General features: G+C 58.8%; 1 protein-coding gene across 5 annotated transcripts in view; it reads left to right on the top strand.

Moving 5' to 3' along the window:
- Nucleotides 1–19326, top strand: part of LOC136331685 (calmodulin-binding transcription activator 1-like) — a 724201-nt gene that overhangs the window by 494893 nt on the left and 209982 nt on the right. For all 5 annotated transcript variants that reach the window (XM_066270563.1, XM_066270566.1, XM_066270565.1 and 2 more), the window contains one exon: nt 541–612. In XM_066270563.1, the coding sequence (XP_066126660.1) occupies nt 541–612 (72 nt within the window). The remainder of the gene's footprint in view (nt 1–540; nt 613–19326) is intronic.

Raw genomic sequence — 19326 nt, 5'->3', positions numbered from 1 at the left:
CAGAACATGGGGATGGGCACAGGGACCGCTCAGGCTCTGGAGGTGAAACCTAGCTAGGGCTGCCCTGTCTGTCTGGCATGACTCTGCTCGGCCAGGAAAGATCTGGGGGTGTGTGTCAGAATCAATCTTGTAACCTTCAGCTCTTCCTGTCCACCAAGGGGTCTTCACCTGGGCTCTATGAATGAACTTCAGGGTAACTCCAAGCCCCTAAAATTAGAACCACAATGTATATGCAGGTGTACTCCCTGGTCCCTGGCTTCTCTGGGTCCTCTCATGCCTTCATGGCCCCCAAAAGGGCAAGCGCCCCAGCGGCCCGTCCTCTTTGCCCTCTGGAGTGTCCCAGCCACACTTCTCAGACACCGTCCCAGCCCTGGTTCTTGGTCCAAGGGCCCGAAGCTGGGGCGCCCGCCCTCGGTCTCCCCCAGTCCCTCCCAGGCACTGGCGGCATCTGGGGTTCCTTCTTGCTCCTTCTCCGTTGCGCCGTCTTCCTGCCTTCCTTCCCTCTTTCCAACTGAATTCTCGTTTTTCCTCTCTCCCCAGTGCTTGTACGGCTGCTATGTCCATTCCTCCGTCATCCCCACCTTCCACCGGAGGTGCTACTGGCTCCTTCAGGTAGGTGGCTGGGACTGGATGCTTATTCTGTCTCGTCTTGGTGCTGGGAAGGGTCTGCAGAGGGAGCTGCGGGGAGGGGGGAGGCTCCTGCACTCAGCAGGCCCCGGCCGGCTTTCCTAGGGACCTTGGCATGTGGCGCAGAGGCAGGCCGTGGGCCTGGCCTGGCCGGTCGTTGGATGGATGCAGCAAGGGGAGAAAGCCTGGTGGGGGCAGTCTCATGTGTGAGGATGTCAGGAAGGCGGAGCCTCCTGTCCTTGACTGGGAAAGGCTTGTTGGCTGAAAGCTGCACCTCCGTTTTCTCTCCACGGTTAGTGGTGGGCACATGCGGAAAATTGGCTTCTGCAGGCACGCCAGTTGCGGTCGGATTGATTTGGATTGATTGGGATGCTTGTTGGGACAGGAGGAGCTCCTGGCTCAGCAGGAAGGAGCTCTGTAATCGATTTGTGATGTCTGTTGTGTAGCAGGATGGAGAAGGGAGTAGAGAGGTTGCCTGGTGTCCTTGCTGTGCAGGGAACATTGTCCCTGGTGCCTGCGTGGCAGCCTCTTGCTGAGTCAGGACTGGACCGGCGCCGAGGCTGCTGGCCTCTTGCAGAGTGGTGGTCACTGGTGGTCCTCTTGCCCGGCAAGTGAGGAGGTCTGAGGCATGCAGCCAGCTGGGCTGGATCTGGGTTCTCCTCAAAGCTTGCCTCTGATTTGCCTAGGTGTTGGTCACGCCTCTACCCAGGAATTGCTGCCTCTAGCCTTTCCCACTGTGCTCCCACTGTCTGCATTCACTGTCGTTCAAGTTCACCGACCCCTAGGCCCCAGTGCTTTGGGGGTTCTCCCTGCCCTAGGGGTGTGGCATGTGGAGAAGACAGCCACTCATGCCATGGAGTGCAGGGAGGCCTCTGGCCCCAGGGAAGGTGGCCTGGAAGGTGTCTGCAGAGCCCAGAGCCATTCTGGTGTGGACTCCGAGGCTCCCCCACCTCCAAGCGCTTTCCGTCCTCCCTCAGTTCCCAGAAATAATTGTCTGCGGCTCAGACAAGTTCATTAGCGGATGACGCCAAGACTGCCCGGGGATGTGCTGATTTGCAAAGACACTGCTTCCCCGGCAACCTGCCCTGCTGTCAGTTTCCCAGGGCCTGTCTCCCGTGGAGGCTGGCCTGCTGGCACCTGGTTGTCTAATTGCCCGGTCCTGCGTCCTTGCGAGAGAGACGTTCAGGTGATCAGGGGGTGATACTTTCCCCATATGGTTCATAAGAATGGACCCAAGGCATCCTGCCACTTGGCGAACAGCTTTCTCTTTTACCTGGTTGCGAGGGCAGAGGGGAGTGTGGGGAAAGCAAAGCCCTGGTGGGGTTAGAGTCTGCCCCATGTCCCCAGGGTCACACCCTGGCCACCTGTGTCCCCTAGGGACACCTTCCGAGGCCTCCGTCCTGCGGCCTGCCTGCAGCCCCAGAGACCTGCACTCCGAGGAGGCTCCCCCTCCCCCAGGCTCGTCTCCCGCACCTATACCCCTGCTTCTCATTCCATCATGCTCTTGTGGCTTTTTAATTCCATTAAATTGACTTTCCTGGAATCAGACACTGTGGGCCAGCCATGGGCTCTGAGCGCGTTACTCCCCAAACTCAATCCCACTCATTCGGGCACTTCGAGGCAGGTTCCTGTGGACCCGGCTACTCCCGCCCTGTCCCTGGGGCCAGGCAGGAAGGAGGAGGGGTCCCGCTCCCCTACCCCAGCCCCGGCTCATGGGGCTTTGGCCCTGGCAACTGGATGCTGGAGACATCCCTGGGGCGAGTCTGTGTGTCCGGGTCTGTCACCTTCCAGCTGGTGGGGGAGCCCCAGTGTCCTCCGAGGCCAGCATCGCAGGATCCAGTTTCTTTGTGGCTAATCTGTCCTCTTTATTTTCTATTTTATCTCCCATCTCCGGGGAACTGTTCAGGCACCCCCTCTCCCCTGTGTTGAGTGTCACTCTTGATTCTGTGAGCAGGTGACAGGAGGGAATGCAAACAGGTGGAGGGCGGGGGCTGCTCTCCCCGCTCAGCCTGGGCAGGAGGAGGTTGAGGATCGGAGACCAAAGCAATTAGCGGGGCTCCGGTCCTGCACTGAGCCCAGAGCCCACGCAGCAGCCACCTGCTCCAGGCTGTTTCTCCTGGTGCTTATTACAGCGCCAGGTAATGCGTCTCTGGTAAGAAGTAGGAAAGGAGCTGTGACACAGGAGCCCAGATGGAAATCGGCCCAAGTTTGTCTCTGACACCAATTACCAAGAGGAAGGACGAGATGGGAGGGAAGGGGTCAGCGCAGTGCCGGTGGGCGAGTAAGAAGGCAGCAGCCCGGTGCCAGCCCGGCTCTGCATGGCCGGCACTGCCAGCCCAGTGCCTTGACTGGACTGGAGGCTGGGGGAGGGGCAGCGGCCTGTCCGCGCACCACACACCCACTGCCCAGGGCGAGCTGGCCAACTGGGACAGGTGGGGCAGCCTTCCAGGAAGGAAGGGGGCTTGGAGGAGGAAGGAGGCCAGGAGGGCGGGCGCCTGGATAAAGGAGGGTTTCTTCCGGGAGCCCGCCCCCACACCCCCCCCTGCTATCCCTGTCTGGCCCAGTGGCCACCTCTACCAGCCGGCTGGCCAAGAGCTCCTCCTGCCTCTGAGATCCTCCGACCAACCCCGCGCCTGCCAAGGCCACTCAGCACAGCGGGCCCCCTACCCACCCAGCTGGGCTCTCCTCTCCGGCCAGACTGTGAGCGAGCGTGCTGGGGGAGCAAACTGCATCCCCGCTACCAGACGCCCAGCCCAGCATCTCAGCCAGAAACCGGGTGGGTGGGGGGCCACGGGCTCTGCTGCAGACTGCCCGCTGCCCCGGGCATGGAGCCTGGCCACACCTGCCAGAGCAGAGGGCTGGGGAGGTGGGCGGGAGCTGGCACGGCACGTAGAGCCTCCGAGTAACCTGGCTTTCAGGGGGAGAGCTCAGTCCCTCTCTCTCCCCCCTCCCCATTGCTAGTAAGTATTTCATTAGGATGAGGGCAGGGCCACGCCTGGAATGAAGGGACTGAGGCCACTTTATTAGCCCTTAGGTGCGTAAGGTCATTGCCGTGACTGAGGGCACATGAGTTCAGCCGTCCAGGGTAAAATCTCTAGCCCCCAGGCCACTTTGAGCCCAAATGACCTGAGCTCAGGCCATTCTTCTGGCGGGAGCAGGACCTTGGGGAGATTGGCCTTGTGACCTTGAGAACCCCCGCTGCTGGCGGGCACACACCTCCTCTTGTCATGTCACCAGCATTAATGGGGCCCCCTGTGTCACAGCAGGCAGGATACCTAGGCACCATCAAACGCAGCCACTACATTGCCTAGATACATGTTGAGACCCAGACTGGGCAGGGCCAGGCCAGGTCACCCGGCCAGTTGGCAACGGAGCCAGGATGGGTCCAGGCCTCCCGACTCCTTGTCACCTCTGCCTCCTGCAGCCCCAGCTTGGCTATCTCTGCAGCCGCCGGTCCCTGAGCTCTGCTGGGGCCCAAGGAGATGCGGCCCCTCCTGCCACCTGGGCTCCTCCCAGGCCAAGCCGGACAGCAAGGGCCTGTGGCCTCCACCCCAGCCCCCGCGGCTCCTCCTGTTTGGGACGTTTGGGTGCTTTGGCTCAGGGACTCCTCATGTGTCCCTTCTCTCTGTGCACTGCCCCCTGCCTGCTCCCCAGGAGGAGAGCCCCCTTCAGGCCAGATGTCCCAGCAACTCTGGTGCTTCATTTGGGAACTATTTCTGCTTCTAATGAGTGTTCTCCTCTCTGCCTTGTTCTCAAAAATGTTAATGAATGTTTTCACGCTCGATGAAGCGGGGGGGGGGGGGGAGGGGGGGGATCTGCATCCCCCAGCGCCGTGTGGGACTGTTGGAATGCCAGAACCAGCTCTCAGGTGGCGCCCCTTTCCGGCCCACCCTGGCTGCACACACACAGGCCTGTGGGCCCATGAACACTGCTGTCACACCCAGGCACCCCGGGATTGGGGGCTCCCAGATAACTGGAGAATGGCAGGCATTTGAGGGTAGAGTTTTAGGACATTTGGATTATGAGGAGCTGGGTTCTAACCTGAGACCCTGAACAAAGGAAGCTGTGACCGCATAGCCTGCCACTACGGACACTGACTCCTGGCCGAGCAGTGCACTGGACTCTCACCTCGGGCCCTGTGTCACCTGGGAGAAGGCCTGGCTCCCAGGAGTCTCATCGTCACCCAGTCAGAGGAGGTACCCTTCTCTGTCTCTCTGGTATACCATCATGACTCCTTTTTATAAAGGTAAAAGCTGGCCCAGGACTCCAGGGAGTCGCAGGTGGGGCCCCAGAGAAGCCACCACTGCTCATCCTGGGACATCGTAGTGAACAGCCCCATTGCAGCAGATACAGGCCTCAGCTTTCCCCTCCTCCCCAGGTGTGCTGAGGAGCACTGACTTCCCTCAGGGGCCTCCCTTCCTGCCCCTGCGGCCTCCTCGCCTCCCCGCCTCTGAACAAGCCCTGCAGGTCCCCAGGGGCACAGTCCTGGGCAGGACCAGTGGGCAGGGCCGGGAGCGGGCCCTCAGCTGACAGGCCTCCGTGCCCAGCTGTGGGTCTGGGACGTGCCCCAACACTACTGCTGATGGGACATGCGTATATTTCTCTCCATGGACACTAGACTGACCTGTCTGTGGAACATGATGGTCCATCTGGGAGCCGACTGCCTCTGACTCCCAAGAAGCATCCTCAGAGCTCACGGCTTCCCTGAAGTAGCAAAGTGGGGCGCCAGCAGGACGGGTGGAGGCATCCTGCGGGGCGTGGACCGCTCATCCCTGTTCCCTGCGTGTTTTGTGAAAGCTGCCCTTGGGGCCACCCACCCGGAGCCCTCGTTGGCCCTCTGTTTGGGATGCTACTCTGCTTTTAAGCCCTTAAGAGAGTGGGGTTGGTGACAGCCGGAGGAACACCTGTTAGCTGGCTGACTGGGCATCTCTCTAGCTTCTCTGAGCGTCTGTTTTCTCATCTGTAAAATAGGGGTAATAATAATGTGTGTACAGTGCAGGGTTGTTGTGAGAATTAACATAAATGAAACAGTACATATAAAATATTTCAGGCTCCTGCACACGTCAGGTGCTCAACAGATGACAGCCTGGTGACGTCAGCCCCAGCTGACCTGTAAGCTGGCATCCTGGTGTCCCAAAGTGAGCTTTTGTGATTTCCCTCATCACCTCTCCCTGGTCTCTTGCAGCAAGGGTGAGAGGGCGGAGCCGGCCCTCTAGGTCCCAAAGCACGAGCTGGTCAGGACAGGCTACCCAGGGCGTCTCTCCTCCTTTCAGCCCCCTGCTCTGCAGCTGTGCACAGAGAGAGACATGTTTCAGCAACAGCGGTGGCATTGTCGTCGCTATAAAGTCCCTCACCCCACCCCCCAAAAGAGTTGAAGCCTGTCTGGGGAATGATCAGCTCTTTTGCAAACCAAGTGTCTCCCCACCACCCACCTCACTCTTTCCGGAACACAGCCCCACCTGGCACCATGTCCCCAGCCCCCAGGGGTGCCCTGCAGGTGAGCTAGTCCATGGAACAGACCAGAAGCCTGAGCGGGGTGTCCAGAAGTGCAGGTCCACACTCACCCCTTGGTCTTCAGGGGATGGCTCCACTCGGAGTGAGCTGGACTCCAGCAGTGGGCCCCCCGGGGATACAGGAGGCAGTCGCAGAAAGGAGGCCTTCCTTCCTTCCTCCCTCCCTTCCTCCCTCCCTTCCTCCCTTCCTTCCTACCTGACTGCCTCTCTCTTTCTTTTCCTCTAGTCCCTTTTTCTCTCATATTGTTTAGTGTAGGAATTATAGCATCATAGAAGACACTCAGCTTCTTGCTCGGTGACTATGTGTCCGTCTCACCGGGGTGAGCCGAAAGTGTCTGGAAGAAAGCATCAAGGAGCACACTCAGTACTTGAGCAGCACCGTGCGTCCCCGAGACCCCGACTCTGCAGAGCTGCCCCCCAAACGAGGCCACGTCGGGGCTTAGGCGGGGCGGTGCCCTGAGGCTGAGCCTCTGTCAGAAAAGGCTGGTCCGTGTGTCTCAAGGAAGGGAAGCAAGTTGGTGTTGGAGGGGCCCCTGACCTGGGTCAGCAGGGAGGAGAAGGCACCCCAGAGCAGCCAGACTTGTGCACCCCAAGACATGGCGTCGTGCTAGCTGGGAACTCAGCCCAGCCCTGTCGTACCCTGAGCCACAAACAGTGGAGGACGTGGCCAATGCCACGTATGGGCCGGGCCGGGGCAGAGGGTCTTCCTGAGAGGGAGGCAGCTGTGGACACCGCAGCTGGCACCAGGCGGCCTTCAGTTCTCGCTGGAATTCCAAGTCCAGTGTCCTTTGTTCTCACAGCTTCCTGGGAGGGAGTCAGGATTAAGTGAATTCACCCTGGTTTTCACAGGAGAAACTGATTGAATAAGGGGACTCCGCAGAGTAGGGCAGGCACAGTCCTCACCACAGGAGCTCACAGGCCACAGTGGCCAGGCCCGAGGGACATGGCTATGGCCATGAGCAGAGCTAAGAAGGGAACGCAGCTCCTAGTTCTAGGATGTGACCTCCCAGGGATCGGGTCCCCATGCCAAGAAGGACGAGAGAGTCTGATGCTGGGTCTTATTCCGTGCCCTTGGCTGTCACATCTCAGCTGAGCCCCGTGCAACCTACCAGGGACTGGGTAGCACAGGAGAGCAGGTGGCTGGGCCCCGAGCATTTGGGGAGGACTCTGTGTGGTGACAGGTTCAGGACCTTGTGGTGTCAAAGTCCTTTCTGACTCCTGCACTTACGTGCTTAGTAGGTGACTGCAATGAATCCAGAGAAGGGGGTGCAGTGTGGGCTGGGAAGTCAGAGGCTTCCTGGAGGAGGAGGTGAGTTCAGGGATGGAAGAACAGGAAGAGGATGTGGACCACCTGCACAGCAACAGGTGGGTGGCGTCCCAGCTCCATGGGCTCTAGGTCCGCAGAGCGAGACCATTGAGAAGAAGCCCTCAGGACAGGTGTCCTGGGCCCAGGACCCAGTCAGTGGCTTGGAGGGCATGTGGGGAAAGACCTGCGTCCCACCCCAACCTAGTCTTTGCTTGGGCCGGGAGAACCAAGCAAGAGAGCTGGGCCGGGCCAGCGGAGCTGCTCGTTCAATGCCGCTGTGACAGCTTCTCCAGGGTGACGGCCATCACCACAGCCTTCCATGACCTTTTCATTATCAGGAACAGTGACGATAGCCGCCGCCCAAGTGGCTTCCGTGCCCGGTCCTGAGGCCAGGTCTTTGTCATTATCGCCTCGTGGGGACAAGGTGCAGCTGCTCAACCGGTCAGCGGGCCTAGACAGGCAGGAGGGACGACTGCCCAGACACCGTCTCTGATCCCACGGCACGGGACAGCCGAGCGTGGAAGTCGAGCTTCCGGGGACAGTGCGTGGTTAGCTAAATGGTGGAGCGGCCCCTGGTCAGGAAGGAGGAACAGGGGCGGCAAGGCCTCAGACGGCCCTGCACAGGGGGTGGCTCCACACGGGGGGCGGGCACCGGAGGAGGGGTGAGTGGAGGGCGCCCGGGGAGACGGGAGGGGTGGGCGGAGGGTAGGGGAGGCTGGCATTCCAGGTGGAAGGAGGGCCCGGGCTGGGGAGACATAGCACACTGGAGGAGGCCTGCAGGGCAGGGTGATGAGGCCCATGCCCGTCCCCTCCGCCCTGGGAGATTTGTCTGGGGGAGCAGACAACCAGCAAGTGTCCGAAGGAGAGGAACAGTGTTCTCAGATGGGCCATTGTCACGCTGCCTCCTCGTCCTGGCTTTCTTCTCACTAGCAGCTTCCACCTCTCTCCCCATTTAATGTGCCCTGAATAATGTGACAGGGTAGACACTGGGAATTTACTGGGCTGTGCAAAAAGTGGCTCGGTTCCATTAAGATTTCGGAATCTTCGCCAGGGCTGCTCGGCACAGCCGATGTTAGTTCCTTCCTAGACGTCTTTGCCTGATTGCAATTTACGACGCCAAGGCCTCCACCGGGCCCACTGAAAGCCTCCAGAAAAATAGGGCCACTCCCCGAGAGCAGCCATTAGTCTCTCTAAGGAAATTTGCTGGGCATTCTCCAGAAGATTCCCTCATTCTGATCCCCTCCTCCAGGGGGGAAGGGGGACACCCAGTGAGAGGCTGCAGCGGGTGTCCTCAGCTAGCCCCTGACCTAGAGGCTCTGCTGTGAGCAGGTCGCTGCTGCCTGGTCCTCACCACATGCCTTACAGCTGCCTGAGTGACTGGAAACCTTGGGGTGTGGGGACCCCCGCCCCCACCCTGTGGACGGGGAGGGCGCTGAGTGTGCGGGAGACAGTGAGGCGAGTGAGAAGGCCTTGCCTCTGGCTACCTGCCGGGACCACCTGGGCCCGTGGTCCTTCCAGGCCCCCAGTTTGAACTCAGCTTCACCTTTTTCTGACCATGTGACTCTGGCCGAACGAATCAACCTCTGTGAATCTGCCTGTGGGACGGGCATCAAATCCCTGTCTACTGAGGTTGCCGGGAGGATGAATCAAGCTAAAACCTACCATCGTCTCAGTGTCGTGCTTGGAGCCCCCAGACAGCGACGGCAGTGGTCAGCATTCTGCTGCATGGTCACCATTTGCTCGGGGGATTGGCTGGGTGGGCAGAATGGGGAAGAGGGAGCCCCCTGAGTCTGTCCCATCCAGACCACCTCTCTCAGATGGCAAAATGCTGGGTCTCTCGGTGCGACTTTGTGATGACAGGCCCTGTGTGCTAATTTACTCTGCGGTCTCGGGCAGGAGCTCAGTGCGTGGCCAGTGGAGTGGCACCTGCACTTCCTAGCCTTCCCCTCCCACCCCCGGCACCGCGCAGTGACTGACCGCCACCCTGCCAGCCTCCTCTGCCTGCCAGCCCCCAGAGGACAGGGCCCCCGAGGCCCGACCGGCCCGGAGGAGGGCTGCAGCTGCCAGGCCGCGGTCACTTAGGGACGGAAATTATTACTTAGTCTTATCATCCAGAACCTGTCAGTCTCCTATTCGGTGGACGCGTCCATGGTGCGTGCTGTCAGCTGGGCTAAGCCACCGCTTTCGGTGTGACTGCGGAATAATGGGCGGTGCAGATCGGTGACTGGCTTTGTTTATCAAGCCAAACAGTTCCGGCTCCCCTCCAACAGAACGTCCCTCAAAGACGGGGAGAAGGCAGAAGCTGCTTGATTTTCCCTTCTAGGTGGCCTACAATGGGGGCTTGTGTTTAATTATCCTTTTCATGTAATCTTCCACTGAAACTCTGTCCTTAGTATCCTAGTCCTCTTTTAAGCAACAGGGACAGTGAGATTTCCAAAGGGAAAGACAGAAATTTGCCTCAAGGAAGCACTTTCTGTTTTGCCTCTGAAAGAACTCGAAGGGCCACAGGTGAAATCCAGATGTAATTGGATAGAACAGAGGAGAAAACGCATCCCTTTGGTGAGAGGCTCCATGTGTGGACATCAGGCACTGGCCCAGGCTCCCACCGGCTCGCGTGGCTGGCGTTAGTCAGCTTGGGGCACGTTGTTGCCTCTGCTCCATCACAGGGCCTCACAGCTGCTTTCACCACCCTTAGTGTCTCAGCGGCCTGTGCAGCACACAGCACACCCTCCAGACTCACGGCAAAAGATTTCAGCTGGACGGGTGTGCACATGTGTGCACAGCTGAGCATAGGTGAGCGTGGGTGTGCACGGGTGAGCACAGGTGTGCACGGGTGAGCACAGGTGAACACTGGTGAGCACAGGTGAGCACAGGTGTGCACAGGTGTACACAGGTGAGCACTGGTGAGCACGGGTGAGCACAGGTGTGCACGGGTGAGCACGGGTGAGCACGGGTGTGCACGGGTGAGCACAGGTGAGCACGGGTGAGCACAGGTGTGCACAGGTGAGCACAGGTGAGCACTGGTGTGCACGGGTGAGCACAGGTGTGCACAGGTGAGCACGGGTGAGCACAGGCATCACTGCTCTTCATGCCTCCCCTCCCGGTTCTCCTGCTCCCCTCCCAGCCAAGGGCCCCGAGGAGATTTCTCGCCATCCCCACCACAACTCCGAGGATGGGGTAGGACTTCCGGGAGGCTTTTCCCTGTTCTTTTCAAACACAACCAGGCCCCACTTGGGGATGGGAAGTATTAGCAGGGACCCTACCTTCCTGTCACCTGGCTCCTGGGAGAAGGCAGCAGTGAGCCGGCCTTGACCTTCCTCAGGCCTCGTCGGGCCCATAGCAGGAGGAGCACTGAGGCCTGGGGACCCTCCAGCTCACAGAGCAGCCCTCACAGAAGTCTCTGGAATTTGGGTGACCTCACGCCGTCTTCCTTTGCTCTTCCTGCCACTCTGCCCTCTCTCTTCGCCCTGGTCCCCGTCTGTCCCGCCAGATCATCGCTATCAGCTGGTGGACATGCTGCCCGCTTAATGGAACCCTTCTTTAGGACAGAAGTTCTCAGATGTGTGCCCACTTGTGGCCCCTTGCCCACCTCCCGTCCTGTCCTGGCCCTGCACCCTCCAGCTGTCCTTGTCCTCCTCGCCACCAGGAGGCTGTCCTGAGCTCGCTAATGACCTCCCAACTCCAAGTAGAAAGATGGGCTTGCTGCCCTCCCCTTTCCTCCCCTTGCAGCAGCACTTCCCAAGGTTGGCCTTCCCTCCCTCTGGAATGTTCTCCTGCTGTGATGTACCTGGCTGTCTCCCCCACTGCCTGTTCTCTGCAGACCCCTCCCCTTTTCCCCATCCCCTAGACGTTGGAACACTCCTAGGCCTTCTCTGACCACGCTGTCTCCTTGGCCCATCTCTCCAGTTCCACGGCTTCACGTGTCAGTCTCATGCTAATGACCCCCACGTTTCCACCTGTGTGCACGGCCAACCTCACTGCAAAGCACCAGGCTTTTATACTCAGCTCTCTGCTCAGCCGGGCCCTCTGGAATACTGAGTCAGCATCTCAAACTTCTCTTGGCCAGAGCGGGACTCCTGACTCCCTGTACGAGCCCGTCCTCCCCTCCAGTCTTCTTGTGGGCATAGACGTAGTGCCAGCTGCCCAGGGACGCATGCCAGCCATTCTTGGTTCCCCTCTTTTCCTCACTATCCTCCTCCTCCCCCAAATATGCCCTAAACTTAGCACTTCCTCTCACTCTCTTCCACCCCTCCTGCTTGAAACCATGGCGTTCTCCTACACCAGCGTGAGCCTCTCCTTGGCCTGTGGGCCATTCTCCACAAAGTAGCTAGCACGGGCCGCTTACATCCCAAATATTGCCACCTCACTCTCATTCGCTCACTCCAGTGAGTCCCCCCAACAGGTAGCTTAGCAGCAAACCCTGCCAGGGCCTCCAAAGGTCTGCACCACCCTGCCCCTTCTTTACCCAGCACCCTCTAGCGATGCTGGCTTCTTCCTGCTCCTCGAGGGAGCTAAGATCTCTGGCCTCAGGGCCTTTGCACCTGCTCTTCCCACTGCCTGGAGGCCAACCTGGGCTCTCCATGCTCAACGCTAGGATTCAGGTCTCGGCTCAACTGTTGACTCCTCAGTGAGTTCCGCCAGACACCCTGTCTCGTGCTCCCTCACTCGCGCCACTGGTCCCCCCCTCCACATTTTAGTGTGAAATGTTTCAGTGCATAGAAAAGTTGAGAGAGTTTGAGAAGCCCCTGTACCTGCCACCAGATCCTACCATTGACGTGTCACAGTATCGTTTATCATTCACGTGCCCGCCTACCCAGCAACCCATCCTATTTACTTCTACATTTCCAACTAAGTTGCATACAGCAGTGCACCTCACCTCACGTACTTCAGCGTGAATATCATCAACCCGAGTTTGATATTCATGCACGGTTCTCTGGCTGCTTCAGGGTAAAATGCATACATAGCGAGAACCGTGGAGTGCACAGATGTTGACGTACTCAGTGAGTTTTCACCAGGGCCCACACCGGCACAGCCCAAGGCCACGTCAAGATTTAGAACACCCTCACCCCAGAACGTTTCTCCGTGTCCCTTCCTGGTCAGTCCCAGCCTCCGTCTCTGTGAGGCCAGCACCACTCCCTTTTCACACCACGGGTTAGTTGTCCCTGTCCTGGAACCTTGTATGAATGGAACCAGAGAGCGTGGACTCCTGGGTGAGGCTCCGGTCCCTCAGCAGAAGCTCTTGTGACTCCAGGTTGTTGCAGCGTCCGCTGTGTTGTCTGTCATCTGTCCCCTCGCCCCCGTCCCCGTCCTGCAGGAGGAAGCTCCGTAAGAACAGGGACATCATGCTGTGTTGCTATCATATCACAAATGCCTGGAACCGTGCTGGCACGTGGGTCTGTACTTGTTGGGTGGGTGTGAGGGGTGTTTGTCCCCATCCACAGGGCCGGGCCGGGGCCGATTCCTAGTGATGCTCCCAGACTCACCCCCGCCATGCCCAGCCCCCGGTGAGGCCCGCAGCTCTGAGCGCCAGAGCATGGACAGGCCCTCCCGGGAGCGTGTCCCCCTCCCTCCCCTGCCCTCCCTCCAGGAGAGGAGATTCACGGCTCGCCCTTTAGAGATGCAGCTGACACTGGCAGTACTTTGGGGAGAAGGCGTCAGCGTCTCCAGGGTGCCAGGGAGGGTTACCCTGGGGACACGCGGCCTGAGAATTCTTAGCGAGGTTAGCTTAGGAGATTGAGGGGGAAATCCAGAGCAGATAGGTTTGTTGACCCCGAATGGCTGGCAGATTTCTCAATTTAGAGCCGAAGTTCCCAGAACAACGCTGTCAGTTCCAGCGGAGCGAGCTCCCCTGGGGCTCCTCCTTCCGTTGTGCTCCGTTCCTCCGCGCTGGAGGGAGGCGCTCAGGAGGCTCCCTCGGGGAGTCCCCAGCCCAGCTCCCCAGGATGGGTTAACCTGGAAGGCAGGTGGCCGCGCACAGGTGCTGCAGGAGCCCACGTCCCTCTGTCACACGGGGTGACCAGCACTGTGAATGTGCCCGGGCCCCACTTTGAGTTATCCTGGGGGGACTATGGCCACGAGCCCCTGCTGGCCTTCGTGGGGCCCACCTGGCAGCCTGAGTGGACAGGACATGGAGCCCCTTGGCAGCTCCTAGGAGCCACCACACGAGCCAGGAGGGTCCTTGGCCTCAGGGAGGGGTCCCCAGGCCCACTCAGCCTACCCACCATCCCAGGAGACCAAGCCTCTGCCCCACGGAGGCCTAGAAAAGGCCTCTCTGCCAGCTGTTTGCCTTTGAAACAACTGCAAAGGCCAGGGTGTGGCTGACCTGGATTCTAATCCTGTGTCTGTGGCCACATGGGGCTGTTTCTTAGGGCTAATGGCCCCCGAACCTGGGGCTTCAGCCATAAGATAGTGCAGTGCTGTCATAAGAATTCAGATGAATTCTAAAGCATCAGGTCTGACACAGGCCAGCACTCAGCCAATTGTGGCCATCGTTACCACGACTGTTACACTGTGACAAACTTAGGCTAAGCCAGACAAGGCCGTCCACTCCCAGTGCATCCCCACAGAGCCTGGGTCCTGGGCTCTCCCTCCCTGACCAGCGCCTCTGCCGCAGCCAAGCTCCCGATTCCGGCGTTCACTGCCACAGACCTTGGCTGAGCCTGGGGCCATGCTCCCCGCGGGGCAGGCCCAGCCTGTTCCAGCGCCGTCTCCAAGCTGCCCAGACCCAGACCAGCTCCCTCTGTTGCTTCCAGGAAGCGAATCTCCAGAAATCCTGCCCCACGATCCCATCCCACCGGACCCTGAGGCTCAGCCCCACCCTCCCCTGACCAGTGCCCTCCCTGCCTTCCCTGACCTCTCGGACTGGACCGACACCACCAGCGGCCCCGGCGTTTGAGCATCAGGCAGCTGCAGCCTGCCCGGTGTCACCCGAGGCTCCGTCACACCCCCTCTCTCCGGGGTGTATCAGAGCAGTCAGCTCCACTACCCCCGGTGAGAGGGGGGAGCAAGCCCATCTCCGCCAGCCCTCCTGACAGGTGTCACGGTGCTGACAGCCGCCGCGATGCTCCTTGACATGCCGGGCTCTCTGCTTCCTGGGAGCAGCTGCCTGTGGTGGCAGCTGGGGCGCTGAGACACGTGTGAGCCAGCCCGGGAACAGGAGGCCTAATCCTGACAAGTTAAGCAGTTAGGGCAGCGCTGGGCCGACAGCTGCAACAGAGGAGGGCCCCGCCCCCTGGAGGTTTGGGGCCCAGCACACTCGCTCTGCCATCCCTGGTCAGCATCACGGGCGGCCTTCTGCGGTGCTGGGCTCCTGTGGAGCTGTGGATGTATGGGTGGATGCGCCCAGAGGAGCCCCTCCCACTGAGTCAGGCTTAGTGCCCCCCCCCCAGGGCAGGTCCCGCTGGATTTGGGAGGTTTCAGCTCTACTGGAGGCAGAGCCTGCAGGACCTCAGAACCCAGCTTCCACAGTGACCCCTCCCGGTGTGTGTGGGAAAGCTGTCCCCCAGGGAGGTGGGGTGACCTATCTCGCGGTGCCCTGAATTACAGGAAGAACAGGAACGTGCCTTTCCGTGGAGGCTGTGGGCAGCCTTCAGCATTTAGCATTCTGAGCCAGCGTCCCGGGCCACCCCATGGCACGCAGCTCAGCCGCCCACTGCCGGTGTTGGATCTGAGAGTGCCGGCTCACAACATTAGCCAAGTCAACCTTAATTAGATCAAAGACCGTTCTGCTGCCAGAAACAGATTGTGTTTTCAGCTCCAGAAATGATGCCGGAGCATAACTGACTGAGTGTGATAAGGGCCTATGGGGAGAAGACTCACCACTGCCCCCCCAGTGGGCGTGGCTGACTGAGAGACGGCGGAGCTTTGTCGGTGCTATGATTTTGTCCTGTAAGGCCCAGGTGTGTGGGTAAATGTTTAACTTCCAGCTCTCCATGAAAAAAAAAACAAAAACAAATGCCTTGCCAATTTTCATGGTGTAAATACTCCCACCGTAGTCAACTCCAAAATTCCAATTCTATGTCTGTCGGCTTGCGACATTCTTGAAAGCTTAACTAGCAGCTCTCATGAGCCAGCACGGGCCGGCTCCAGGACACCACTGCTTTCTGGTCTCAGCAGAGCACAGGCACAGAGGCTGAAGTTCACAGCCCACGTCCCAAGACCTCTTTGGGCCACTCCAGTCCTTGTCCAAGTCCGAGACTCAAGCAGGGACTCCCTTGTGAGTCTCCACTGGGACAAGTAAGCTGCTACCATGGGGATTTTTAGGACTGAACAAGACTTGCTTTGGTCATCTGGAACTTGACCTCTAGAACGGTCTGTGTCCCCTTTGGGTGTGTCACTTAACTGTCCGGCAGCTGCTGATGGTCTCAGCTTCCCCAGACCTCCAAGTGGAAGGCCAGCTCCACTCCGGCCACCCTTTCCTTCCTGTCCCCTCTCTTCCCTGCCTGGGATGACTCCAGTGGACATTTCACCAGTGTCATGGCAGTGCGGCCCTTGGGGTCCAGTCTGCTGGTCAGAGTTCCACTCTGAGTGAGGCCAGTTCCTCCCCCTAGGTCTCCACGGCCCCACGAAGGAGTCAGTAATGATGAGCCTGTCTTTATTTAAGATGTTGATAGTTGGTTCGTAGTAGGTTTCTTGCATTAATTCTGATTTTTTTTAAAGGCTGCATTAAAATAGCATCTGTCTTGATGGCTGAGCATGTGGGCACCCCCTTACATTTCCAGCCGAGGCGAGTGCCCCGCCCACTGCCCCTCCTAGTCCCAGCCCTGTCCAGGACATCGCTGAAGGCCAGTCTGTGCTCACGAGTGTTCCTAATGACCCAAGAGGATTCTCGAGATGAAACCACGCTCAGATGTCAGCCCTAGAGTGGCCTGGACGGAAGGCCGAGACACAGTGCCTTCTCTATACTGACAGGCCCAGGCAGGATCCTCGCCTGAGAAATGGGAACAAAGCCCTGTAGCGAGTGTCCCAAAGGCTGCACTCTTCAGAGCATCCTCACTAGCCCCCGGAGGAGGGGATGCAGGCCCGGGCCTGTCCTGGCCTCGTTAGCCACCCCCAGTTCCCACCCACCTGGGCTCTGTGCTGCGGTCCCCTCTCAGCCCCTCTGGGCTGCCCTCACATCCCAGTCCTGCCCCAGACCCGGCTGGTTGGCCTCTGAGCCACTTTCCAGCACTGTGGTCACCTGTCTCCTCCCCACACTTCCTCCAGGGAGATATACCACGACAACCTGTAGACACCGAGCGCTCCCTTCTCATCCAGCGTCTACCGTGTGCCTCTCTAGACACTCTTGCAGTTGGCACCTGGACAGGGGTCAGCAGGCACCTGGAGGCTGGGCCCCATGCCGGGTGTGCTCCTGGTAGGATGGATGGGGGCCTGGAGCAGCCAGCAGGGCCCAGCCCCGTCTCTGCCCCCAGCCCTCCAAGGAGCCCACACTATCTCTCAGTTTCCTTCCTCAGGCCTGTGGGGGACAAGGGACAGGGAAAGGGTGGGACCAGGGAACTGCAGCTCATCCACCCAGCCTTTCTGCCCATCTCATCACAGAGAGACACACACAGATACACAGGTATACACAGACACACAGGTACACACAGAGACATACAGACACACACAGATACATATAGATACACACAGAGGGCTACACACAGAGACATATAGACACACCTAGACACACACATAGATACATATAAACAAACACAGACACACACATAGGGATATACATAGACACATACAGATACACACAGATACACACAGGTACACACAGATACACACAGACACAGATATACACAGATAAAGACAGACACACAGATGCACATAGACATATACACAGGTACACACAGATACACACAGACACATACAGATACACACAGGTACACATAGATACACACAGACATACAGACACAGATACACAGACAAACAAATACCAGAGATACAAACACACAGAGACAGACACACACAGATACACACACATAGGGACATACAGACATACACACAGATACATGTAGATACAGACACAGATACACAGACACACAAATACCAGGGACACACACACACAGAGACACCCCCGCATCAGAGGTGCTCACACCCGGCAGGAGGACCCAGCCTGCAGGACCGGGCGCACGGGCCCCTCCCCACTAAGGGGCAGAGGGCACCCAGGGAAGTCCCGCTTCAAAGACTGCACGTCCATGAAACAAGGGTTTTCTCTATGAGATTTTTATACATTATTTATTAACAGGCTACATTTTCCCCAGGAACTGGCTCAGAAGGCTATGTGAGTGGAGGTTCACAGGCTCTGAAGGGGCAGTGCTGGCGAGCGGCTCCCATGAGAGCAGCCTGTCCTCGGCATGGACGTCCTGGCTAGCTCTTTGCTGAGTCCACGTCACGACCTGGTTCCTTTGTCCAAACTGACAGTGCACTGCCCGCTGCCATGAGGAAGGTGGACATTAGTGCAAACAAAACCCGATCACACACCACACGCTCTTGCTGGGCTTGAGTAACCGGATCTGGAGAGAAGGCTAGCTCCCCAAACCACCACCACATGCAAGCGTCCTTCCTAACGCGAGAGGGGCCCCGAGAGGCTGACAGCTCGGCCTGGCTCTGCAAAACCAGACCAAAGGTCTAGGTGTTTCTAGCAGACAGCAGGCATGAGGCACCAAGGCCTGGCACCCCCTCAAGCTGCTCAGGGTCCTCTGTCTCCGCCAGACCTGGCCTCAGCCTCTGACCTTGTCCGGATGGCTTTCATTTCCTGAGCGGCCTTCGCTTTGTCCTCCACGCCCCAGCCCACACGCTCTCCTCCCGTGCCTTTGCAGAAACCAGACTGCTTCCCATTGAGCCTGAGTTCCAATGTCCACACGCCAGGGAGCCCCAGTGTCCATGCCAAGGCCAGGATGCTGAGAGTGGCCCACTCACAGCCTGAAAGCCAGCGAGTTTGGGGTGCGAGAGCATGGTCCCTCCGGCTCAGGTGCCGGAGGGGGGGGTCCCTGGTGGCTCTATGGTACTGCTGTCCCCTCCCCGACACTCACCCCGCAGTGTGGTGCAGCCTCCTAAGGAATGTGTCCAGGTGACTAAAGGGACCCCGGAATGCTTGGTCCTGGAGCCCTGACCACATGCTGTGGGCACCAATGCAGATTACGGGGAGCCAGGTGCCCTGCCGGGTGCTGGGGACACAGGGCTGACCCAGGCAGGTGGTGTCCCCACCCTCAGGGAGCCTGGCATGCAGGGCTGGGCAGACTGCAGTGCTCACTCACAAGGACGGGGGTGGGAGGAGTCCTTTGGGAAGCAAAGAACTGTCCTGAGTTTATCTGTTCTGCAGACTCAGGACCACCCACCCCGTATCCACAGTTCTGCTCTCTGTGGTTTCAGTTACCCGTGGTCCATGGCGGTCCAACAGTATTAAATCGAAGACGCCAGAAATAAATGCTGAACTGCATGCTGGTCTGAACAGCGTAATACAATCCTGTGCCGTCCGGCTTGGTCCCACCTGGGACGTGAGTCATCCCTTTGTCCTGTGGGACTGTGTGGACACTACAGTAAGATACCTCGAGAAAAGAGAGAGAGAGAGACTGTATTCACATAACTAGTCACAGTGTCTGGTTACAGTTATTCTACTTTATTAGGGGTTGTTGTCGTTAGTCTCTCACTGGGCCTCATTTACAAATGACGAAATCTTTCACTGTCCAGCTCTGTGCCGCCAGGGACGTGACTCACCCTCTGTCCGGTGTCTCCACGCAGTGCACACTTCCCGCTCATTAGTCACTTGGTATCCGTCTCGGTTATCAGATCGACCGCCGCAGCGTCTCTGGGCTTGTGTTCAGGTCACCCTTATTTTACTTAATTCAGCACCAAAGCACAGGGCAGTGATGCTGTGATTCAAACATGCCCAAGAGA

The sequence above is a fragment of the Saccopteryx bilineata genome, chromosome 3 (genome assembly GCF_036850765.1).
Source record: "Saccopteryx bilineata isolate mSacBil1 chromosome 3, mSacBil1_pri_phased_curated, whole genome shotgun sequence".
NCBI classification, from domain to species: domain Eukaryota; kingdom Metazoa; phylum Chordata; class Mammalia; order Chiroptera; family Emballonuridae; genus Saccopteryx; species Saccopteryx bilineata.
Note: the sequence above shows the minus strand (reverse complement) of the source record. Positions and strands in the feature narration are given on the sequence as shown.